Source organism: Thunnus albacares, chromosome 10, assembly GCF_914725855.1.
Source record: "Thunnus albacares chromosome 10, fThuAlb1.1, whole genome shotgun sequence".
Taxonomy (NCBI): Eukaryota; Metazoa; Chordata; class Actinopteri; order Scombriformes; family Scombridae; genus Thunnus; species Thunnus albacares.
Window position 1 is genome coordinate 16,737,509 of NC_058115.1, and position 25,647 is coordinate 16,763,155.

Genomic DNA, 25,647 nt, shown 5'->3' on the forward strand with positions numbered 1-25,647 from the left:
CTCCGAGACACAACCGCAACAGTTTGATGTTTATCCACATGTTCTGGTGTTTTTTCAGTCACAGTCTGGTGAAGGTGTCAACAGATTAAGGTATCCCCAAAATGGTAAAGGTGTTAATTTATCGATTGATTGATAAACTCCTGAAGAGAATCGTATTTATCTTTTAAATACTTAAAAAAAAAAGAAATCACACATGGTCTTGTCATGTCTAAATAAATACTCATGGTGTCAGTGTGTACCAGCAAACGAGAAGACACGTTCATTCTCCACCCTCCTCTGACAACGAATTTAAAGCCTGATTCTGGTATTGTACCGCAGCTGACTACAAACGCTTCGTGTGTGACTGCAACGACTATTTTTTTTAATTAGAAGAAATCACGGATACACCGGTGATATATTCTGACCTGCTTAGTAAGAGTTTTGAATGTGTGGCTCTCTCTCGCAGTAACAATGGGATACAGCAGGTTTGCGCTGCACTACGGCCTTGCTTGTATTTTTCTTGTCGTCCACATCGTCTCTGGAGACGTCAGCTACTCTATTCCCGAAGAGATGAAACGTGGATCTGTAATTGGAAATATCGCTAAAGATCTGGGACTCGATTTGGGCAGACTGTCCGCTCGCAAGGCCCGTATCGATACGGAGGATAACAACGTTAAGTACTGCGGAGTTAATCTCAATACCGGAGACTTGATTGTACAAGAAAGGATTGACAGAGAAGGGCTTTGTGGGAAAAAGGCATCGTGTGTTTTAAAGCAAGATCTTGTTCTGGAAAATCCATTAGAACTGCACCGTATTAACATCCGTGTTCAAGATATCAATGACAATTCACCGCAGTTTAAAGAGGATTCACTTAAGATTGAAATTCATGAAATGGCAGAAAAGGGTTCGCGTTTTCTCTTGGATGAGGCTCACGATGGAGACATCGGAGAAAATGCTGTTCAGGGTTACTCACTTCAGCAGAACGATCATTTCTCATTAAATGTAAAGACAAAGGGCGGTGGGCGAAAATACGGTGAATTAGTCTTGAACAAAAAATTAGATAGAGAAGATAAAAAAGAGATGATGCTCTTGCTTACCGCATTTGATGGTGGCTCTCCTCAGAGATCAGGCACTGTAGTCATACACGTCACTGTACTGGATGCTAATGATAATGTACCAGTGTTTAGCCAGGCCGTCTATAAAGCCAGCCTGCCTGAAAACTCTCCTCTCGATACTGTTGTGATCACAGTGAGTGCTACTGATGCAGACGAAGGAGTGAATGGTGAAGTTATTTATGGATTTGACCATGTTTCAGATGAAAACCAAATCTTCTCTCTAAACCCTAAAACAGGAGAGGTCAAAGTGGCTGGATCTATTGATTATGAAAAAGAATCTTCATATGAAATGCAGATCAGCGCAAAAGATGGTCTGGGATTGGCGTCATATGCAACATTAATTATTGAAATTACGGATATGAATGACAACGCGCCAGTTGTTTACCTGAAATCACTGACCAACCCCATACCAGAGAATGTGTCACCTGGTACAGAAGTGGGCATCATTAACGTGCAGGACAGAGACTCTGAGAATAACCGACAGGTCCGCTGCTCCATTCAACAAAACGTCCCTTTTAAGTTGGTTCCTTCTATTAAAAACTACTATTCTCTGGTGACTACAGGACAACTGGACCGTGAACTAGTGTCTGATTACAACATTACAATCACCGCCACTGACGAAGGCTCTCCCCCTCTGTCCTCCTCTAAAACTGTTCAGTTATCTGTAGCAGACATCAACGACAACCCGCCTGTGTTTGAGGAACAGTCCTACAGCGCATATGTGACTGAGAATAACAAACCTGGCTCTACTTTATGTTCCGTTACTGCTCGAGACCCCGACTGGAGACAAAACGGTACAGTGATTTATTCTCTGTTACCTGGTGAGGTGAACGGAGCCCCGGTGTCCTCCTATGTATCTGTTAACGGAGACACGGGGGTGATCCACGCCGTGAGGTCGTTTGATTATGAACAGTTCAGGAGTTTTAAAGTGCACGTGATGGCCAGAGACAACGGTTCTCCTCCGCTCAGCAGCAACGTGACCGTCAGTGTGTTCATATCGGATGTGAATGACAACTCTCCTCAGATACTGTACCCCGCCCCGGAGGGCAACTCCTTCATGACCGAGCTGGTCCCCAAAGCTGCACACGGAGGTTCTCTGGTGTCCAAAGTGATAGCGGTGGACGCGGACTCCGGACAGAACGCCTGGCTGTCCTATCATATAGTCAAATCCACTGATCCGGGACTTTTCAGTATTGGTCTCCACAGCGGAGAGATCAGGACACAGCGGGACATTTCTGAATCTGACAGCATGAAACAGAACCTCATTGTGTCAGTGAAAGATAACGGACAGCCCTCTCTCTCTGCCACCTGTTCCATGTATTTACTTATTTCTGATAACTTGGCTGAGGTCCCAGAACTGAAGGATATTTCTTATGATGAGAAGAATTCCAAACTGACCTCTTATCTGATCATCGCGCTGGTGTCCGTTTCCACCTTTTTTCTGACTTTCATTATCATCATCCTGGGTGTGAGGTTTTGTCGCAGGAGGAAGCCCAGACTTTTGTTTGATGGAGCAGTTGCCATCCCCAGCGCTTATCTCCCTCCTAATTACGCAGATGTAGACGGCACAGGAACTTTACGCAGCACTTATAATTATGACGCCTACTTGACAACAGGATCTAGAACCAGTGACTTTAAGTTTGTGACATCTTACAATGACAACACTCTGCCTGCTGACCAGACTCTGAGGAAAAGTCCATCAGACTTCGCTGATGCCTTTGGAGATTGTGATCGCTCTCCTGAGGTACGATCACATTTAATGTCACTCAAATCGTGTTCAACGTCCTGAAGAAGCAATTCTGCTGCTTTGTTTTGTCTCTTTTAAGTGCATTATTATTTTCTCTGGCGGTGATTAATAACACTTTTAATAGGTTTGAGGGCTGCTAGCAATTCATGATAGTTCCTAAAAGCTTTAGACTTCAATTTTTCTCGATACAATTTTTTGGAGATCACATCTCACTTTAAAGGTTACTTTAACTACAGCCCTTACATTCGTTTTCTTTATTCAATCAAGATTTGCAAGAAGAATGTTTACAGACTCCCCACTCCACTCACACACAAACCAATACACTATGGGTATGTTATCTCGTTTAATATGCGTATACTGTCAATTCTTTAGATTTTTTACTTTTTCTCTTAGATATTTTTAAGGCCAACTTCTTTTTTTGTTCCCATTAAGCGCGTCTGATTCTATATGGTTGCATGACTTGTCCTTTTTTATGTTGAAGGAAAACTTTTAGAATTACGTTCCTTGTTACTCTGTCCTTGGTGCTGAATTTCTTTTAATCTTCTGGTGCTCAAATAGAGGTAATTTTCTTCCGTCTTTTAGGCTGTTGTCATTTCACATTTTCCTCCAACCTGGTTTCACTGAAAGAGCCTCTTCTGGGTTGATACTTATTCATAGTTTATTAATCATTAATGGATAATAGGATGCAGTCTTAGAGCTTTGTTAACAAAAGGAGCCTCTTTTTTCTGTTTTGCTTGCGGAGTGTTGCTTTCCTAAAGTGCACTTATATATGTAAAATGCCTTCTGCCTTAATTTTATGCTATTTTATTCTTAAACATCAAATTCATGACTCATATATATATGCTTTTATATGTTTGCTAAGATATTTTGTGTCAATGTAATCGTTTCTTGGATTGATACCATTCTTTGTTTTCCAGCATTAAATGGTACTGTCACAAAACCTAAAACGTTACAACATGTATGTAGATTAATGCATCCATTAAAATACAAGACATTGTAGTCATTTTGACAGATCAGCTCAGAAAAACAGTGTAGTTTTATCCTGAAACTTTGATATCGTTTTATTTGATGCATTTTTACCTTTATAACTCAATAGTGACAGATGTTATCATTGTAAGCCTGCTTTAAGGTTTGTCAAACTTCATTTAAATAATATATCATGAAATAATAACACACACAATATATAAACTGTATCTAATTAGTCTTTTGTTAGAGATGTTTGATTTCGTGGGTAAAAGTGAAAAAAAAAAAGTTTACTGATGTTGTTGCCTATTAGGGAAAATTCAAGCATTTAAACAGATAATTATGTGAGAGATGTGTGACCTCACCTCTGACTTTGAAAAGTTCTTACAAGTTCATGATTATTTAAGATTGATTTATATTTGATTGCAGTGTGTTCACTTGAAGCAAAGTTTGTAATATGTTCAAAATCACACAGCAATTTAATTTACAGGCTATAAAACTAAAATGATGTCCAGTGGGTTCAATTTCTCTAGTTAAAATGCTTCAATAAATTTCTACATAAGGCTTCAAATCTACAAAATTACAATGTAAATAGTACTTTCTCACAGGATGTGAACACATGACGTTTATATGTAGAGATTCACTACGATTGTCCTCTGTTTAACTTGATCAAGACTTAACCCAGTAAGGTGAGAATGTAAAGAAAGACTGGAAAGGGAAGAAAAATACGACGACCGTTTCATTAAGAAGGGACATGAGATTTTTGCACATACGTTTATCTTCCTCATGCAGCAAGTGAAGTTTCGAGATAAAAAAGAAACATGAACAGAAAACTAAAATGAAAAAGTTTCTTTTTTTGTCTGTGAGCATCGTCTCTAATGTGTCTACATTTTGACTAAAGTTTTTTGTAAACACGAGACTCTCTTCGAGACAGAATTTCAACAGTTTGATGACATCCACATTTTCTGGTGGTTTTCTTCCATCACAAGATCTCAATAGATTAAGGTAACCCAAAAATGATGAGGATATTTTCATTTATTTATTTATTCAGTGATATATACGATTAACTCTTCGAGTCTATCTTTTAAACATATAAAAAAAAAGAAAATATCACAAATGGTCTTGTTATGTCTAAAGATATACTCATGGTGTCAGTGTGTACCAGCAAACGAGAAGACACGTTCATTCTCCACCCTTCTCTGACAACGAATTTGAAGCCTGATTCTGGTATTGTACCGCAGCTGACTACAAACGCTTCGTGAGTGACTGCAACGACTATTTTTATTAATTAGAAGGAATCACGGATACACCGGTGATATATTTTGACCTGTTTAGTAAGAGTTTTGAATGTGTGGCTCTGTCTCGCAGTAACAATGGGATTCAGCAGGTTTGCGCTGCACTACGGCCTTGCTTGTATTTTTCTTGTCCTCCACACCGTCTATGGAGACGTCAGCTACTCTATTCCCGAGGAGATGAAACGTGGATCTATAATTGGAAATATCGCTAAAGATCTGGGACTCGATTTGGGCAGACTGTCCGCTCGCAAGGCCCGTATCGATACGGAGGATAACAACGTTAAGTACTGCGGAGTTAATCTCAATACCGGAGACTTGATTGTACAAGAAAGGATTGACAGAGAAGGGCTTTGTGGGAAAAAGGCATCGTGTGTTTTAAAACAAGATCTTGTTCTGGAAAATCCTTTAGAACTGCACCGTATTAACATCCGCGTTCAAGATATCAATGACAATTCACCGCAGTTTAAAGAGGATTCACTTAAAATTGAAATTCATGAAATGGCAGACAAAGGTGCACGTTTTCTCCTGGATGAGGCTCACGATGGAGACATCGGAGAAAATGCTGTTCAGGGTTACTCACTCCAGCAGAATGAACACTTCTCATTAAATGTTAAGACAAAGGGCGGTGGGCGAAAATATGGTGAATTAGTCTTAGACAAAGAATTAGATAGAGAAGATAAAAAGGAGGTGACTCTCTTGCTTACCGCATTTGATGGTGGCTCTCCTCAGAGATCAGGCACTGTAGTCATACACGTCACTGTACTGGATGCTAATGATAATGTACCAGTGTTTAGCCAGACCGTCTATAAAGCCAGTCTGCCTGAAAACTCTCCTCTCGATACTGTTGTGATCACAGTGAGTGCTACTGATGCAGACGAAGGAGTGAATGGTGAAGTTATTTATGGATTTGACCATGTTTCAGATGAAAACCAAATCTTCTCTCTAAACCCTAAAACAGGAGAGGTCAAAGTGGCTGGATCTATTGATCATGAAAAAGAATCGTCATATGAAATGCAGATCAGCGCAAAAGATGGTCTTGGATTGGCGTCATATGCAACATTAATTATTGAAGTTACGGATATAAATGACAACGCGCCAGTTATTTACCTGAAATCATTAACCAACCCCATACCAGAGAATGTGTCACCTGGTACAGAGGTGGGCATCATTAACGTGCAGGACAGGGACTCTGAGAATAACCGACAGGTCCGCTGCTCCATTCAACAAAACGTCCCTTTTAAGTTGGTTCCTTCTATTAAAAACTACTATTCTCTGGTGACTACAGGACAACTGGACCGTGAACTAGTGTCTGATTACAACATTACAATCACTGCCACTGACGAGGGCTCTCCACCTCTGTCCTCCTCTAAAACTGTTCAGTTATCTGTAGCAGACATCAACGACAACCCACCTGTATTTGAGGAACAGTCCTACAGCGCATATGTGACTGAAAATAACAAACCTGGCTCCACGTTATGTTCCGTTACTGCTCGAGACCCCGACTGGAGACAAAACGGTACAGTGATTTATTCTCTGTTACCCGGTGAGGTGAACGGAGCCCCGGTGTCCTCCTATGTATCTGTTAACGGAGACACGGGGGTGATCCACGCTGTGAGGTCGTTTGATTATGAACAGTTCAGGAGTTTTAAAGTGCACGTGATGGCCAGAGACAACGGTTCTCCTCCGCTCAGCAGCAACGTGACCGTCAGTGTGTTCATATCTGATGTGAATGACAACTCTCCTCAGATACTGTATCCTGCCCCAGAGGGCAACTCCTTCATGACCGAGCTGGTCCCCAAAGCTGCACACGGAGGCTCTCTGGTGTCCAAAGTGATAGCGGTGGACGCGGACTCCGGACAGAACGCCTGGCTGTCCTATCATATAGTCAAATCCACTGATCCAGGACTTTTCAGTATTGGTCTCCACAGCGGAGAGATCAGGACACAGCGGGACATTTCTGAATCCGACAGCATGAAACAGAACCTCATTGTGTCAGTGAAAGATAACGGACAGCCCTCTCTCTCTGCCACCTGTTCCATGTATTTACTTATTTCTGATAACTTGGCTGAGGTCCCAGAACTGAAGGATATTTCTCATGATGAGAAGAATTCCAAACTGACCTCTTATCTGATCATCGCGCTGGTGTCAGTGTCCACCTTTTTTCTGACCTTCATCATCATCATCCTTGGTGTGAGGTTTTGTCGCAGGAGAAAGCCCAGACTGTTGTTTGATGGAGCAGTTGCCATCCCCAGCGCTTATCTCCCTCCTAATTACGCAGATGTTGACGGCACAGGAACTTTACGCAGCACTTATAATTATGACGCCTACTTGACAACAGGGTCTAGAACCAGTGACTTTAAGTTCGTGACATCTTACAATGACAACACTTTGCCTGCTGACCAGACTCTGAGGAAAAGTCCAACAGACTTTGCTGATGCCTTTGGAGATTGTGATCGCTCTCCTGAGGTACGCACACATTCAATGTCACTTAAATCGTGTTCTCTGGCCTGCAAAAACCCTTCTGTTGCTTTCTTTTGACTCTTTTCAGTTGCATTGTTCTTTTCTGCGGTTGTTGTTCAAAAAATTTGAATGTGTCCGAGAGCTGTCTAAGCATTCATGGTGGTTTCTAAAGACTCTAAAACTTAGTTTGTTTTTAGATCAATCCTCGCGTTAAAAGTTACCCTTTAAACATGACAGCCTTTGCATTTGTTTGCTTTTTCCTGTACAAGATTCATATAATACCGCACAGCCTTTACAGCAACTCTTACAGAGGCTCATAAAAATCTTAACCCATCACACCCACCCACGAAACACACACACATACACACACGTGCATCCTGTATGCATGCACTCATGAACACAGACGCACACCAATACTGTCAATTCCTTGCACTTTTTTAGACTTCATTCAGACCAGTTGTTGCTTGTGTTGTCTCTAAGTTCATCAGTCTCTATCTGATCACATAGTTGCTCATTTGAATGTTGTAATGAGTCAAAACTTTTCTAATACGATCCTTGTTACTCTGTCCTTGGTGCTGAACTTTGATTTTTCTGATGCATTTTAGAAGTAATCCCCCCATGTATTCTAGGCTGTTGTCTTTGTTCTCCTTTGATGAAATTTGTTTCAGGAGATTTGTACAAATACAGCCTTTGCCAAAATATTTAGATATTTCATGATTTGATATTTTTATATGAATTTGTCGTTTTTGTGATCTGGCTTCATTGTTAGAGCCTCTTCAGGATTGATACTCATTCGAAGTTTATTAATGTCAACAGATAGTGGGACTCGGCATTACAGCAGTATGAACAAATTTAAAATGGAGCCGCTGTGTTAGTTTGTCCTGTTTTGAGGAGTATGGCTTTTCTGAGGTGTGCTCTAATAGGAGAAACAATCGATGGCACGTGCTTTAAATCTGTAAATTTATGAAGTAAGAAATGCTTTCTCGTAGGATGTGAACAGAATAAGGTTACATTTCCCTGTGTTTTACTTCATCCCAGCAGTGAGGTGGAAATGTGAAGAAAGTGCAGAAAGGGAGGAAAAGTGCGACAACCATTTCATCAAGAAGAGACAGCAGAGTTTTTGACATCAGTTCCCATGCAGCATGTGTAGTTCTGAGTTAAAATGAAACATCTAAAATGAATTCGAAATGAAAGTTTTCACCCTTTTTCTTCGGACATAATATAGTTACTGTGTTTTTTCATATTTTTCACTCACCAACGTTGATGAGAAATGGGGGGTTTCCCGGCACACAGTTAAATCAAATTTATGTTTTTGTGGGTTTTTTCCAGTATCACATTAGTCAGTGGTGTTATAGCTCGTCTCAATAGCCATGGTAAGGTAAACCTAAAATAGTAAATGTTACTTTTTTCATTTTTATATGAATACGGGCCACTGAATTTGCCTATTTTTAAAAAGAAAAAAAAAAAAGAAATCACACATGGTCTTGTCATGTCTAAAGAAATACTCATGGTGTCAGTGTGTACCAGCAAACGAGAAGACACGTTCATTCTCCACCCTTCTCTGACAACGAATTTGAAGCCTGATTCTGGTATTGTACCGCAGCTGACTGCAAACGCTCCGTGAGTGACTGCAACGACTATTGTTGTTAATGAGAAGGAATCTCGAATACACTGGTGATATATTTTGACCTGCTTTGTAAGAGTTTTGAATGTGTGGCTCTGTCTCGTAGTAACAATGGGATACAGCAGGTTTGCGCTGCACTACGGCCTTGCTTGTATTTTTCTTGTCGTCCACCTCGTCTATGGAGACGTCAGCTACTCTATTCCCGAGGAGATGAAACGTGGATCTGTAATTGGAAATATCGCTAAAGATCTGGGACTCGATTTGGGCAGACTGTCCGCTCGCAAGACCCGTATCGATACGGAGGATAACAACGTTAAGTACTGCGGAGTTAATCTCAATACCGGAGACTTGATTGTACAAGAAAGGATTGACAGAGAAGGGCTTTGTGGGAAAAAGGTATCGTGTGTTTTAAAGCAAGAACTTGTTCTGGAAAATCCTTTAGAACTGCACCGTATTAACATCCGCGTTCAAGATATCAATGACAATTCGCCGCATTTTAAAGAGGATTCACTTAAGATTGAAATTAATGAAATGGCAGACAAGGGTGCACGCTTTCTTCTTGGAGAGGCTCATGATGGAGACATCGGAGAAAATGCTGTTCAGAGCTACTCACTTCAGCAGAACGATCATTTTAAACTAAATGTTAACACGAAATCCGGCGGACGAAAATACTGCGAATTAGTCTTAGACAAAGAATTAGACAGAGAAGATAAAAATGAGATGACGCTCTTGCTTACCGCATTTGATGGTGGCTCTCCTCAGAGATCAGGCACTGTAGTCATACACGTCACTGTACTGGATGCTAATGATAATGTACCAGTGTTTAGCCAGAACGTCTATAAAGCCAGTTTGCCTGAAAACTCTCCTCTCGATACTGTTGTGATCACAGTGAGTGCTACTGATGCAGACGAAGGTTTAAATAGCGAAATTACCTATGGATTTGATCATGTTTCAGGTGAAGATAGCAATGCATTTTCGTTACACTCTAAAACGGGGGAGGTGAGAGTAGCTGGTTCCATTGATTATGAAAAAGTGTCATCATATGAAATGCAGATCAGCGCAAAAGACGGTCTGGGATTAGTTTCATATGCAACATTAATTATTGAAGTTACTGACATAAATGACAACGCACCAGTTATACACATAAAATCACTGACTAATTCCATACCTGAGAATGTGTCACCTGGTACAGAGGTGGGCATCATTAACGTGCAGGACAGAGACTCTGAGAATAACCGACAGGTCCGCTGCTCCATTCAACAAAACGTCCCTTTTAAGTTGGTTCCTTCTATTAAAAACTACTATTCTCTGGTGACTACAGGACAACTGGACCGTGAACTAGTGTCTGATTACAACATTACAATCACTGCCACTGACGAGGGCTCTCCACCTCTGTCCTCCTCTAAAACTGTTCAGTTATCTGTAGCAGACATCAACGACAACCCACCTGTATTTGAGGAACAGTCCTACAGCGCATATGTGACTGAAAATAACAAACCTGGCTCCACTCTATGTTCCGTTACTGCTCGAGACCCCGACTGGAGACAAAACGGTACAGTGATTTATTCTCTGTTACCTGGTGAGGTGAACGGAGCCCAGGTGTCCTCCTATGTATCTGTTAACGGAGACACGGGGGTGATCCATGCTGTGAGATCGTTTGATTATGAACAGTTCAGGAGTTTTAAAGTGCACGTGATGGCCAGAGACAACGGTTCTCCTCCGCTCAGCAGCAACGTGACCGTCAGTGTGTTCATATCTGATGTGAATGACAACTCTCCTCAGATACTGTACCCCGCCCCGGAGGGCAACTCCTTCATGACCGAACTGGTCCCCAAAGCTGCACACGGAGGTTCTCTGGTGTCCAAAGTGATAGCGGTGGACGCGGACTCCGGACAGAACGCCTGGCTGTCCTATCATATAGTCAAATCCACTGATCCGGGACTTTTCAGTATTGGTCTCCACAGTGGAGAGATCAGGACACAGCGGGACATTTCTGAATCCGACAGCATGAAACAGAACCTCATTGTGTCAGTGAAAGATAACGGACAGCCCTCTCTCTCTGCCACCTGTTCCATGTATTTACTTATTTCTGATAACTTGGCTGAGGTCCCAGAACTGAAGGATATTTCTTATGATGAGAAGAATTCCAAACTTACCTCTTATCTGATCATCGCGCTGGTGTCTGTGTCCACCTTTTTTCTGACCTTCATTATCATCATCCTGGGTGTGAGGTTTTGTCGCAGGAGGAAGCCCAGACTGTTGTTTGATGGAGCAGTTGCCATCCCCAGCGCTTATCTCCCTCCTAATTACGCAGATGTTGACGGCACAGGAACTTTACGCAGCACTTATAATTATGACGCCTACTTGACAACAGGATCTAGAACCAGTGACTTTAAGTTTGTTACATCTTACAATGACAACACTCTGCCTGCTGACCAGACTCTGAGGAAAAGTCCATCAGACTTTGCTGATGCCTTTGGAGATTGTGATCGCTCTCCTGAGGTACGAACACATTTAATGTCACTCAAATCGTGTTCAACGTCCCGAAGAAGCAATTCTGCTGCTTTGTTTTGTCTCTTTTAAGTGCATTATTATTTTCTCTGGCGGTGATTAATGACACTTTTAATAGGTTTGAGGGCTGCTAACAATTCATGATAGTTCCTAAAAGCTTTAGACTTCAATTTTTCTCGATACAATTTTTTGAAGATCACATCTCACTTTAAAGGTTACTTTAACTACAGCCCTTACATTCGTTTTCTTTATTCAATCAAGATTTGCAAGAAGAATGTTTACAGACTCCCCACTCCACTCACACACAAACCAATACACTATGGGCATGTTATCTCGTTTAATATGCGTATACTGTCAATTCTTTAGATTTTTTACTTTTTCTCTTAGATATTTTTAAGGCCAACTTCTTTTTTTGTTCCCATTAAGCGCGTCTGATTCTATGTGGTTGCATGACTTGTCCTTTTTTATGTTGAAGGAAAACTTTTAGAATTACGTTCCTTGTTACTCTGTCCTTGGTGCTGAATTTCTTTTAATCTTCTGGTGCTCAAATAGAGGTAATTTTCTTCCGTCTTTTAGGCTGTTGTCATTTCACATTTTCCTCCAACCTGGTTTCACTGAAAGAGCCTCTTTTGGGTTGATACTTATTCATAGTTTATTAATCATTAATGGATAATAGGATGCAGTCTTAGAGCTTTGTTAACAAAAGGAGCCTCTTTTTTCTGTTTTGCTTGCGGAGTGTTGCTTTCCTAAAGTGCACTTATATATGTAAAATGCCTTCTGCCTTAATTTTATGCTATTTTATTCTTAAACATCAAATTCATGCTTTTATGTTTGCTAAGATATTTTGTGTCAATGTAATCGTTTCTTGGATTGATACCATTCTTTGTTTTCCAGCATTAAATGGTACTGTCACAAAACCTAAAACGTTACAACATGTATGTAGATTAATGCATCCATTAAAATACAACACATTGTAGTCATTTTGACAGATCAGCTCAGAAAAACAGTGTAGTTTTATCCTGAAACTTTGATATCGTTTTATTTGATGCATTTTTACCTTTATAACTCAATTGTGACAGATGTTATCATTGTAAGCCTGCTTTAAGGTTTGCCAAACTTCATTTAAATAATATATCATGAAATAATAACACACACAATATATAAACTGTATCTAATTAGTCTTTTGTTAGAGATGTTTGATTTCGTGGGTAAAAGTGAAAAAAAAAAAAGTTTACTGATGTTGTTGCCTATTAGGGAAAATTCAAGCATTTAAACAGATAATTATGTGAGAGATGTGTGACCTCACCTCTGACTTTGGAAAGTTCATACAAGTTCATGATTATTTAAGATTGATTTATATTTGATTGCAGTGTGTTCACTTGAAGCAAAGTTTGTAATATGTTCAAAGGCACACAGCAATTTAATTTACAGGCTATAAAACTAAAATGATGTCCAGTAGGTTCAATTTCTCTAGTTAAAATGCTTCAATAAATTTCTACATAAGGCTTCAAATCTACAAAATTACAATGTAAATAGTACTTTCTCACAGGATGTGAACACATGACGTTTATATGTAGAGATTCACTACGATTGTCCTCTGTTTAACTTGATCAAGACTTAACCCAGTAAGGTGAGAATGTAAAGAAAGACTGGAAAGGGAAGAAAAATACGACGACCGTTTCATTAAGAAGGGACATGAGATTTTTGCACAGACGTTTATCTTCCTCATGCAGCAAGTGAAGTTTCGAGATAAAAAAGAAACATGAACAGAAAACTAAAATGAAAAGGTTTCTCTTTTTGTCTGTGGGCATCGTCTCTAATGTGTCTACATTTTGACACACCATAATCTTTTGTAAACACGAGACTCTCTTCGAGACAGAATTTCAACAGTTTGATGACATCCACATTTTCTGGTGGTTTTCTTCCATCACAAGATCTCAATAGATTAAGGTAACCCAAAAATGATGAGGATATTTTCATTTATTTATTTATTCAGTGATATATACGATTAACTCTTCGAGTCTATCTTTTAAACATATAAAAAAAAAGAAAATATCACAAATGGTCTTGTTATGTCTAAAGAAATACTCATGGTGTCAGTGTGTACCAGCAAACGAGAAGACATGTTCATTCTCCACCCTTCTCTGACAACGAATTTGAAGCCTGATTCTGGTATTGCACCTCAGCTGACTACAAACGCTTCGTGAGTGACTGCAACGACTATTTTTATTAATTAGAAGGAATCACGGATACACCGGTGATATATTTTGACCTGCTTAGTAAGAGTTTTGAATGTGTGGCTCTGTCTCGCAGTAACAATGGGATTCAGCAGGTTTGCGCTGCACTACGGCCTTGCTTGTATTTTTCTTGTCCTCCACACCGTCTATGGAGACGTCAGCTACTCTATTCCCGAGGAGATGAAACGTGGATCTATAATTGGAAATATCGCTAAAGATCTGGGACTCGATTTGGGCAGACTGTCCGCTCGCAAGGTCCGTATCGATACGGAGGATAACAACGTTAAGTACTGCGGAGTTAATCTCAGTACCGGAGACTTGATTGTACAAGAAAGGATTGACAGAGAAGGGCTTTGTGGGAAAAAGGCATCGTGTGTTTTAAAACAAGATCTTGTTCTGGAAAATCCTTTAGAACTGCACCGTATTAACATCCGCGTTCAAGATATCAATGACAATTCACCGCAGTTTAAAGAGGATTCACTTAAGATTGAAATTCGTGAAATGGCAGACAAGGGTGCACGTTTTCTCTTGGATGAGGCTCACGATGGAGACATCGGAGAAAATTCTGTTCAGGGTTACTCACTTCAGCAGAATGAACACTTCTCATTAAATGTTAAGACAAAGGGCGGTGGGCGAAAATATGGTGAATTAGTCTTAGACAAAGAATTAGACAGAGAAGATAAAAAGGAGATGACGCTCTTGCTTACCGCATTTGATGGTGGCTCTCCTCAGAGATCAGGCACTGTAGTCATACACGTCACTGTACTGGATGCTAATGATAATGTACCAGTGTTTAGCCAGACCGTATATAAAGCCAGTCTGCCTGAAAACTCTCCTCTCGATACTATTGTGATCACAGTGAGTGCTACTGATGCAGACGAAGGAGTGAATGGTGAAGTTATTTATGGATTTGACCATGTTTCAGATGAAAACCAAATCTTCTCTCTAAACCCTAAAACAGGAGAGGTCAACGTGGCTGGATCTATTGATTATGAAAAAGAATCTTCATATGAAATGCAGATCAGCGCAAAAGATGGTCTGGGATTGGCGTCATATGCAACATTAATTATTGAAGTTACGGATATAAATGACAACGCGCCAGTTGTTTACCTGAAATCACTAACCAACCCCATACCAGAGAATGTGTCACCTGGTACAGAAGTGGGCATCATTAACGTGCAGGACAGAGACTCTGAGAATAACCGACAGGTCCGCTGCTCCATTCAACAAAACGTCCCTTTTAAGTTGGTTCCTTCTATTAAAAACTACTATTCTCTGGTGACTACAGGACAACTGGACCGTGAACTAGTGTCTGATTACAACATTACAATCACTGCCACTGACGAGGGCTCTCCACCTCTGTCCTCCTCTAAAACTGTTCAGTTATCTGTAGCAGACATCAATGACAATCCACCTGTATTTGAGGAACAGTCCTACAGCGCATATGTGACTGAGAATAACAAACCTGGCTCCACTTTATGTTCCGTTACTGCTCGAGACCCTGACTGGAGACAAAACGGTACAGTGATTTATTCTCTGTTACCTGGTGAGGTGAACGGAGCCCCGGTGTCCTCCTATGTATCTGTTAACGGAGACACGGGGGTGATCCACGCTGTGAGGTCGTTTGATTATGAACAGTTCAGGAGTTTTAAAGTGCACGTGATGGCCAGAGACAACGGTTCTCCTCCGCTCAGCAGCAACGTGACCGTCAGTGTGTTCATATCGGATGTGAATGACAACTCTCCTCAGATACTGTATCCTGCCCCGGAGGGCAACTCCTTCATGACCGAGCTGGTCCCCAAAGCTGCACACGGAGGCTCTCTGGTGTCCAAAGTGATAGCGGTGGATGCAGACTCCGGACAGAACGCCTGGCTGTCCTATCATATAGTCAAATCCACTGACCCGGGACTTTTCAGTATTGGTCTCCACAGCGGAGAGATCAGGACACAGCGGGACATTTCTGAATCTGACAGCATGAAACAGAACCTCATTGTGTCAGTGAAAGATAACGGACAGCCCTCTCTCTCTGCCACCTGTTCCATGTATTTACTTATTTCTGATAACTTGGCTGAGGTCCCAGAACTGAAGGATATTTCTTATGATGAGAAGAATTCCAAACTGACCTCTTATCTGATCATCGCGCTGGTGTCCGTGTCCACCTTTTTTCTGACATTCATCATCATCATCCTTGGTGTGAGGTTTTGTCGCAGGAGAAAGCCCAGACTGTTGTTTGATGGAGCAGTTGCCATCCCCAGCGCGTATCTCCCTCCTAATTACGCAGATGTTGACGGCACAGGAACTTTACGCAGCACTTATAATTATGACGCCTACTTGACAACAGGGTCTAGAACCAGTGACTTTAAGTTCGTGACATCTTACAATGACAACACTCTGCCTGCTGACCAGACTCTGAGGAAAAGTCCAACAGACTTTGCTGAAGTGTTTGGAGATTGTGATCGCTCTCCTGAGGTATGCACACATTCAATGTCACTTAAATCGTGTTCTCTGGCCTACAAAAACCCTTCTGGTGCTTTCTTTTGACTCTCTTTCAGTTGCATTGTTCTTTTCTGCGGTTGTTGTTCAAAAAATTTGAATGTGTCCGAGAGCTGTTTAAGCATTCATGGTGGTTTCTAAAGACTCTAGACCTCAGCTTTTCTTGATTTAGTTTGTTTTTAGATCAATCCTCGCGTTAAAAGTTACCCTTTAAACATGACAGCCTTTGCATTTGTTTGCTTTTTCCTGTACAAGATTCATGTAATACCGCACAGCCTTTACAGCAACTCTTACAGAGGCTCATAAAAATCTTAACCCATCACACCCACCCACGAAACACACACACATACACACACGTGCATCCTGTATGCATGCACTCATGAACACAGACGCACACCAATACTGTCAATTCCTTGCACTTTTTTAGACTTCATTCAGACCAGTTGTTGCTTGTGTTGTCTCTAAGTTCATCAGTCTCTATCTGATCACATAGTTGCTCATTTGAATGTTGTAATGAGTCAAAACTTTTCTAATACGATCCTTGTTACTCTGTCCTTGGTGCTGAACTTTGATTTTCTGATGCATTTTAGAAGTAATCCCCCCATGTGTTCTAGGCTGTTGTCTTTGTTCTCCTTTGATGAAATTTGTTTCAGGAGATTTGTACAAATACAGCCTTTGCCAAAATATTTAGATATTTCATGATTTGATATTTTTATATGAATTTGTCGTTTTTTGTGATCTGGCTTCATTGTTAGAGCCTCTTCAGGATTGATACTCATTCGAAGTTTATTAATGTTAACAGATAGTGGGACTCGGCATTGCAGCAGTATGAACAAATTTAAAATGGAGCCGCTGTGTTAGTTTGTTCTGTTTTGAGGAGTATGGCTTTTCTGAGGTGTGCTCTAATAGGACAAATAATCGATGGCACGTGCTTTAAATCTGTAAATTTATGAAGTAAGAAATGCTTTCTCGTAGGATGTGAACAGAATAAGGTTACATTTCCCTGTGTTTTACTTCATCCCAGCAGTGAGGTGGAAATGTGAAGAAAGTGCAGAAAGGGAGGAAAAGTGCGACAACCATTTCATCAAGAAGAGACAGCAGAGTTTTTGACATCAGTTCCCATGCAGCATGTGTAGTTCTGAGTTAAAATGAAACATCTAAAATGAATTCGAAATGAAAGTTTTCACCCTTTTTCTTCGGACATAATATAGTTACTGTGTTTTTTCATATTTTTCACTCACCAACGTTGATGAGAAATGGGGGGTTTCCCGGCACACAGTTAAATCAAATTTATGTTTTAGTGGGTTTTTTCCAACATCAAATGAGTCAGTGGTGTTATAGCTCGTCTCAATAGCCATGGTAAGGTAAACCTAAAATAGTAAATGTTACTTTTTTCATTTTTATATGAATACGGGCCACTGAATTTGCCTATTTTTAAAAAGAAAAAAAAGGAAATCACACATGGTCTTGTCATGTCTAAAGAAATACTCATGGTGTCAGTGTGTACCAGCAAACGAGAAGACACGTTCATTCTCCACCCTTCTCTGACAACGAATTTAAAGCCTGATTCTGGTATTGTACCGCAGCTGACTGCAAACGCTCCGTGAGTGATTGCAACGACTATTTTTGTTAATGAGAAGGAATCTCGAATACACTGGTGATATATTTTGACCTGCTTAGTAAGAGTTTTGAATGTGTGACTCTGTCTGGCAGTAACAATGGGATTCAGTAGGTTTGCGCTGCACTACGGCCTTGCTTGTATTTTTCTTGTCGTCCACCCCGTCTATGGAGACGTCAGCTACTCTATTCCCGAAGAGATGAAACGTGGATCTGTAATTGGAAATATCGCTAAAGATCTGGGACTCGATTTGGGCAGACTGTCCGCTCGCAAGGCCCGTATCGATACGGAGGATAACAACGTTAAGTACTGCAGAGTAAATCTCAATACCGGAGACTTGATTGTACAAGAAAGGATTGACAGAGAAGGGCTTTGTGGAAAAAAAGTATCGTGTGTTTTAAAACAAGAACTTGTTCTGGAAAATCCATTAGAACTGCACCGTATTAACATCCGCGTTCAAGATATCAATGACAATTCACCGCAGTTTAAAGAGGATTCACTTAGATTTGAAATACGGGAATCGGCCGTCAAGGGTGCACGCTTTCTTCTTGGAGAGGCTCACGATGGAGACATCGGAGAAAATGCTGTTCAGAGCTACTCACTTCAGCAGAACGATCATTTTAAACTAAATGTTAACACGAAATCCGGCGGACGAAAATACTGCGAATTAGTCTTAGACAAAGAATTAGACAGAGAAGATAAAAATGAGATGACGCTCTTGCTTACCGCATTTGATGGTGGCTCTCCTCAGAGATCAGGCACTGTAGTCATACACGTCACTGTACTGGATGCTAATGATAATGTACCAGTGTTTAGCCAGACCGTCTATAAAGCCAGTTTGCTTGAAAACTCTCCTCTCGATACTGTTGTGATCACAGTGAGTGCTACTGATGCAGACGAAGGTTTAAATAGCGAAATTACCTATGGATTTGATCATGTTTCAGGTGAAGATAGCAATGCATTTTCATTACACTCTAAAACGGGGGAGGTGAGAGTAGCTGGTGCTATTGATTATGAGAAAGTGTCATCATATGAAATGCAGATAAGTGCAAAAGATGGTCTGGGATTAGTTTCATATGCAACATTAATTATTGAAGTTACCGATATAAATGACAACGCACCAGTTATACACATAAAATCACTGACTAATTCCATACCTGAGAATGTGTCACCTGGTACAGAGGTGGGCATCATTAATGTGCAGGACAGAGACTCTGAGAATAACCGACAGGTCCGCTGCTCCATTCAACAAAACGTCCCTTTTAAGTTGGTTCCTTCTATTAAAAACTACTATTCTCTGGTGACTACAGGACAACTGGACCGTGAACTAGTGTCTGATTACAACATTACAATCACTGCCACTGACGAGGGCTCTCCACCTCTGTCCTCCTCTAAAACTGTTCAGTTATCTGTAGCAGACATCAACGACAACCCACCTGTATTTGAGGAACAGTCCTACAGCGCATATGTGACTGAAAATAACAAACCTGGCTCCACTTTATGTTCCGTTAGTGCTCGAGACCCCGACTGGAGACAAAACGGTACAGTGATTTATTCTCTGTTACCTGGTGAGATGAACGGAGCCCCGGTGTCCTCCTATGTATCCGTTAACGGAGACACGGGGGTGATCCACGCTGTGAGGTCTTTTGATTATGAACAGTTCAGGAGTTTTAAAGTGCACGTGATGGCCAGAGACAACGGTTCTCCTCCGCTCAGCAGCAACGTGACCGTCAGTGTGTTCATATCGGATGTGAATGACAACTCTCCTCAGATACTGTACCCCGCCCCGGAGGGCAACTCCTTCATGACGGAGCTGGTCCCCAAAGCTGCACATGGAGGTTCTCTGGTGTCCAAAGTGATAGCGGTGGACGCGGACTCCGGACAGAACGCCTGGCTGTCCTATCATATAGTCAAATCTACTGATCCAGGTCTCTTCAGTATTGGTCTCCACAGCGGAGAGATCAGGACACAGCGGGACATTTCTGAATCTGACAGCATGAAACAGAACCTCATTGTGTCAGTGAACGATAACGGACAGCCCTCTCTCTCTGCCACCTGTTCCATGTATTTACTTATTTCTGATAACTTGGCTGAGGTCCCAGAACTGAAGGATATTTCTTATGATGAGAAGAATTCCAAACTGACCTCTTATCTGATCATCGCGCTGGTGTCTGTGTCCACTTTTTTTCTGACCTTCATTATCATCATCCTGGGTGTGAGGTTTTGTCGCAGGAGAAAGCCCAGACTGTTGTTTGATGGAGCAGTTGCCATCCCCAGCGCTTATCTCCCTCCTAATTACGCAGATGTTGACGGCACAGGAACTTTACGCAGCACTTATAATTATGACGCCTACTTGACAACAGGATCGAGAACCAGTGACTTTAAGTTCGTGACATCTTACAATGACAACACTCTGCCTGCTGACCAGACTCTGAGGAAAAGTCCATCAGACTTTGCTGAGGTGTTTGGGGATTGTGATCGCTCTCCTGAGGTAGGACCAGGTGCTACATATCGTTTGATGTACTTGTACATTAAGGATTCAGCGAATACCTTTTCGGTTACAATTTGCACTTCCCTTTCTTGTCCGTTTTCTTTATTTTAATTTATTTAGACAGTGTAACACATGAATTGATTCAGGCTTTTGATGGCTGTATTTGTCAAGCTATCTTGTGTAAATTATTTTAACTATAAATGGAGTGGTCCACTGTATAGTAATTGCATTAATTTGTTTCTAAAGCAGACGTGACTATGCATTGTGGAGTATGTTAAATAATAATGTTTTATTTGCTATTTTTCAATCGCTTAGAGTTTTCCAACGTAGCATATTGATACTTCCAATTCTGTGGTCATTCGAGTAGAGGCTGTTCATGTTGTTACTCTTATATTTTTTCTGAAAATACCATTATTGATAACACTGAATTGGGGTCTCGGCGTTGCCTTGAGAGTAGAGCTACATCTTGTTCTTTGTGTCTCTGTCCTTGGTGCTGAACCTCGCTGATGCTTTTGTGATGCATTTTCAAGAGCAACTTACCTGTCTTTTCTTCTTCCTTTTGAAATTATTTAGACTATAGTTTTCATAACAACTTTGTCAATTTAACCTGAGAGGTCTATGTCCACGTTTAGAGTCACATTTGAACTCTGTATTGCAGCTACATTTTACTGTGAGGAAAAAAACAGGGAGGAGTGAAATCACGTCGGTGAAATAAGTGAAATGTTTCCGGCCAGCGAGTAAGCTTTCATGTCTGTAATTATATCTTATGTAGGAATTACCTTAAATTTACAGTTATCAACTTTTGTCTAATTTGCCAGAAGAATCGTTGCAAGCCTTTGTTTTAAATCCCACCGAAAAATTTGTCAGAAGCGTATTCTTTCCACCGTCGTAGCATAAAGTGCATACTCTCTAGCATCTATTTGGCATATCTGTATTTGTGTTGTTTTTGGATACATCAGTGGTGTTTAATCAGATAGTGTTAAGCAATTCAAGTAGTCTTTTAAGGAAGCTGGAGGTAGAGATTTTCATGTTTCAACAAAAATAATGGAATGTATTATCTTTTATCCTGAGAAAGAGAGCGCGCGAGATTATACTTGATATTAGTTTCTCAGCGAACCTGGAGTATTGAGCATGGAACTCAGAAGGACATGATCTGTGGTCAAACATCGTTTAATATTTGGGGAACGTTGTGTTATGAAATACTTTAGGTAGATTGCTTTAGGAGGAGACGCAATCTCTTTTATGAAGCCTCATGAGACAAAGAACACATATATCACTTAAAGAAATGAACAAAAAGACATAGAAGCTACTCGTGACACTTTGATTACCTTATTAAAATCGTTTTTATTCAAGCCTTAAAATCAAACGACGTGTTAATTTCTTAAAAAAATTGCACCACTTCAGTAAAACTGTTATACTTGATTTATACTCACGGTGTCACTATAGACCAGCTAAGGAGTTAAATGTTCAGCCTATTTTGCACACCACCCATTACTGGATACGACCACCCCTGCGTTCACTATATCCTTTCACACAGAAGACAAATGTTTGGGAGGAACATATATGTAATCATCGAATAACGTATTTCTCATGTTTGAAACTACCGTGTTTTAATTTGTGTAATACTGTCTGAGGATGATTCACAGGAGGCGCGTTCTTCAAAGCTTTGGCTTTGTCTTTTTCTTTCTTGTGGTGCATAACGCACACGGAGACCTGAGCTACTCTGTACAGGAGGAGCTGAAACGCGGATCTGTTATTGGAAATATTGCCAAGGATCTCGGACTGGAGGTGGGCAGACTGTCTGCTCGCAAAGCTCGTGTTGACATGGAAGGAAACGACAGACAGTATTGCGGGATTAACCTTCGAAGCGGGGATTTATTCGTTGAGGAACGAATAGACAGAGAGGAGCATTGTGGAGAAAAGCCTTCATGTGTTCTTAAATTCGACTTGCTTTTGGAGAATCCCTTGGAGTTACATCGGTTGTCCCTGCAGGTGCAAGACGTAAACGATAATTCACCAGTTTTCCCCAAAGATATGGTGAAGCTAGAAATTAGAGAGTCAGCTGACAAAGGAGCGAGATATCGCATTAATGCAGCACACGATGCAGATATAGGCAAGAATTCTGTTGAAAGCTACATTTTGCAACAAAACGACCATTTTGTGTTCAGTATTCAGACAACAAGTGCTGGTAGAAAATATAGTGAGCTGGTTTTAGATAAGGAGTTAGACCGAGAGGAGCAGCAGGAAATGAAATTATTGCTTACGGCTGTAGATGGTGGCTCTCCTCAGAGATCCGGGACTGTAGTCATACACGTCATTGTGCTTGATGCTAATGATAACGCCCCAGTTTTCACTCAGGCCGTATATACAGCCACGTTACCGGAAAACTCACCTTTGAAATCCCCAATTATCACCGTAAGTGCATCAGACGCAGACGAAGGTGTCAATGGAGAGGTGACATATGAATTTAGCAGATTCTCCGAAAAATCTCAAAATCTTTTTTCATTAGGTCAGAAAACAGGAGAAATTATTGTGATAGGTGACATAGATTATGAAGAGGGACGGAAATATGAAGTGTTTGTTGAGGCCAAAGATGGTTATGGCCTCTCTTCAGAGGCAAAAGTAATTATTGATATCACTGATGTGAATGATAACGCCCCTGTAATATATCTAAAATCACTCACCAATTCCATACCTGAGAATGTGTCACCTGGTACACAGGTGGGCATCATTAACGTGCAGGACAGGGACTCTGAGAATAACCGACAGGTCCGCTGCTCCATTCAGCATAATGCCCCTTTTAAGTTGGTTCCTTCTATTAAAAACTACTATTCTCTGGTGACTACAGGACAACTGGACCGTGAACTAGTGTCTGATTACAACATTACAATCACTGCCACAGACGAGGGCTCTCCACCTCTGTCCTCCTCTAAAACTGTTCAGTTATCTGTAGCAGACATCAACGACAACCCACCTGTGTTTGAGGAACAGTCCTACAGCGCATATATGACTGAAAATAACAAACCTGGCTCTACTCTATGTTCCGTTAGTGCTCGAGACCCCGACTGGAGACAAAACGGTACAGTGATTTTTTCTCTGTTGCCTGGTGAAGTGAACGGAGCCCCGGTGTCCTCCTATGTATCTGTTAACGGAGACACGGGGGTGATCCACGCTGTGAGGTCGTTTGATTATGAACAGTTCAGGAGTTTTAAAGTGCACGTGATGGCCAGAGACAACGGTTCTCCTCCGCTCAGCAGCAACGTGACCGTCAGTGTGTTCATATCGGATGTGAATGACAACTCTCCTCAGATTCTGTACCCCGCCCCGGAGGGCAACTCCTTCATGACCGAGCTGGTCCCCAAAGCTGCACACGGAGGCTCTCTGGTGTCCAAAGTGATAGCGGTGGACGCGGACTCCGGACAGAACGCCTGGCTGTCCTATCATATAGTCAAATCTACTGATCCGGGACTCTTCAGTATTGGTCTCCACAGCGGAGAGATCAGGACACAGCGGGACATTTCTGAATCTGACAGCATGAAACAGAACCTCATTGTGGCAGTGAAAGATAACGGACAGCCCTCTCTCTCTGCCACCTGTTCCATGTATTTACTTATTTCTGATAACTTGGCTGAGGTCCCAGAACTGAAGGATATTTCTTATGATGAGAAGAATTCCAAACTGACCTCTTATCTGATCATCGCGCTGGTGTCTGTGTCCACATTTTTTTTGACCTTCATTATCATCATCCTGGGTGTGAGGTTTTGTCGCAGGAGAAAGCCCAGACTGTTGTTTGATGGAGCAGTTGCCATCCCCAGCGCTTATCTCCCTCCTAATTACGCAGATGTTAACGGCACAGGAACTTTACGCAGCACTTATAATTATGACGCCTACTTGACAACAGGATCCAGAACCAGTGACTTTAAGTTCGTGACATCTTACAATGACAACACTCTGCCTGCTGACCAGACTCTGAGGAAAAGTCCATCAGACTTTGCTGAGGTGTTTGGAGATTGTGATCGCTCTCCTGAGGTACGCACACATTTTTTTCAGTCAACTCGTGTTCTCCGTCTCCGTTTTGACTCTTTTCAGTTGCATTGTTCTTTTCTGCGGTTGTTATTCAAAAAATTGAATATGTTCGAGAGCTGTTCAGGCATTCATGGTGGTTCCTAAAGACTCTAGACGTCAGCTTTTCTTGATTTTAGTTTGTTCTTAGATCAATCCTCCCCTTGCATTTGTTTACTTTGTCCTAAACAAGACTCGCATAATGAGACCGAACAGCTTTTACAGCAACTTACAGAGGCTCATAACAATCCACACACACACACACACACACACACACACACACACACACACACACACACACACACACACACACACACACACACACACACACACACACGTGCATCCCGTATGCATGCACCCAGACACACACCAGTACTGTCAATTCTTTGCACCTTTTTAGACTTCTTTTAGACCAATTGTTGTTTTTCTTGTCTCTAAGTTCATCAGTCTCTATCTGATCACATAGTTGCTCATTTGAATGTTGTAATGAGTCAAAACTTTTCCAATACGATCCTTGTTACTCTGTCCTTGGTGCTGAACTCTGATTTTCTGATGCATTTTTAGAAGTAATCCCCCCATGTATTCTAGGCTGTTGTCTTTGTTCTCCTTTGATGAAATTTGTTTCAGGAGATTTGTACAAATACAACCTTTGCCAAAATGTTTAGATATTTCATGATTTGATGATTTTGACGATCTGGCTTCATTGTTAGAGCCTCTTCAGGTTTGATACTCATTCGAAGTATATTAATGTTAACGGATAGTGGGACTCGGCATTACAGCAGTATGAACAAATTTAAAATGGAGCCGCTGTTAACTTGTTCTGTTTTGAGGAGTCTAGCTTTTCTGAGGTGTGCTCTAATATGAGAAATAGTTTATGCCGCGTGCTTTAAATCTGTAAATTTACAAAGGAAAATTGCGTTCTCGCAGGAAGTGTGCAAAATAAGGTAACATTTCCCTGTGTTTTACTTCATTCTATCAGTAAGGTGGAAATGTGAAGAAAGGGAGGAACAGTACAACAACCATTTCATCAAGAAGGAAAAGCAGATTTGTGG

At 41.2% G+C, this 25,647-nt stretch overlaps 5 protein-coding genes across 10 annotated transcripts in view; all 5 read left to right on the forward strand.

Moving 5' to 3' along the window:
- Positions 1–25,647, forward strand: part of LOC122990858 (protocadherin gamma-C5-like) — a 293,120-nt gene that overhangs the window by 45,363 nt on the left and 222,110 nt on the right. Inside the window, exon 1 of one of the 6 annotated variants that reach the window (XM_044364416.1) lies at positions 9,054–11,685. The exons of 4 other annotated variants lie outside the window; for them this stretch is intronic. In XM_044364416.1, coding sequence (XP_044220351.1) covers positions 9,295–11,685 — 2,391 coding nt within the window. In that variant the 5' untranslated portion in view covers positions 9,054–9,294. Of the gene's footprint in view, positions 1–9,053; positions 11,686–25,647 lie in introns of those variants that run through there. One more of the 6 variants, XM_044364424.1, reaches the window with a different exon arrangement.
- LOC122990917 (protocadherin beta-15-like) lies at positions 5,162–7,637 on the forward strand. The gene has a single exon (XM_044364491.1). It carries the CDS (start codon positions 5,178–5,180, stop codon positions 7,635–7,637), a length of 2,460 nt encoding a protein of 819 aa, XP_044220426.1. The 5' UTR covers positions 5,162–5,177.
- LOC122990918 (protocadherin beta-15-like) lies at positions 13,895–16,472 on the forward strand. Its single transcript, XM_044364492.1, has one exon. It carries the CDS (start codon positions 14,013–14,015, stop codon positions 16,470–16,472), a length of 2,460 nt encoding a protein of 819 aa, XP_044220427.1. The 5' UTR covers positions 13,895–14,012.
- Positions 18,003–20,662, forward strand: LOC122990920 (protocadherin gamma-A11-like). The gene is made up of 2 exons (XM_044364493.1): positions 18,003–20,533; positions 20,654–20,662. Exons 1-2 carry the CDS (start codon positions 18,143–18,145, stop codon positions 20,660–20,662), a joined length of 2,400 nt encoding a protein of 799 aa, XP_044220428.1. The 5' UTR covers positions 18,003–18,142.
- LOC122990922 (protocadherin beta-15-like) lies at positions 22,113–24,703 on the forward strand. The gene has a single exon (XM_044364499.1). The coding sequence runs from the start codon at positions 22,169–22,171 to the stop codon at positions 24,701–24,703; it is 2,535 nt and encodes an 844-aa protein (XP_044220434.1). The 5' UTR covers positions 22,113–22,168.

Coding starts and splice junctions, on each gene's coding strand:
- LOC122990922 (XM_044364499.1), top strand. CDS start 22,169: ATGATTCACAGGAGGCGCGTTCTTCAAAGCTTTGGCTTTGTCTTTTTC.
- LOC122990917 (XM_044364491.1), top strand. CDS start 5,178: ATGGGATTCAGCAGGTTTGCGCTGCACTACGGCCTTGCTTGTATTTTT.
- LOC122990920 (XM_044364493.1), top strand. CDS start 18,143: ATGGGATTCAGTAGGTTTGCGCTGCACTACGGCCTTGCTTGTATTTTT.
- LOC122990918 (XM_044364492.1), top strand. CDS start 14,013: ATGGGATTCAGCAGGTTTGCGCTGCACTACGGCCTTGCTTGTATTTTT.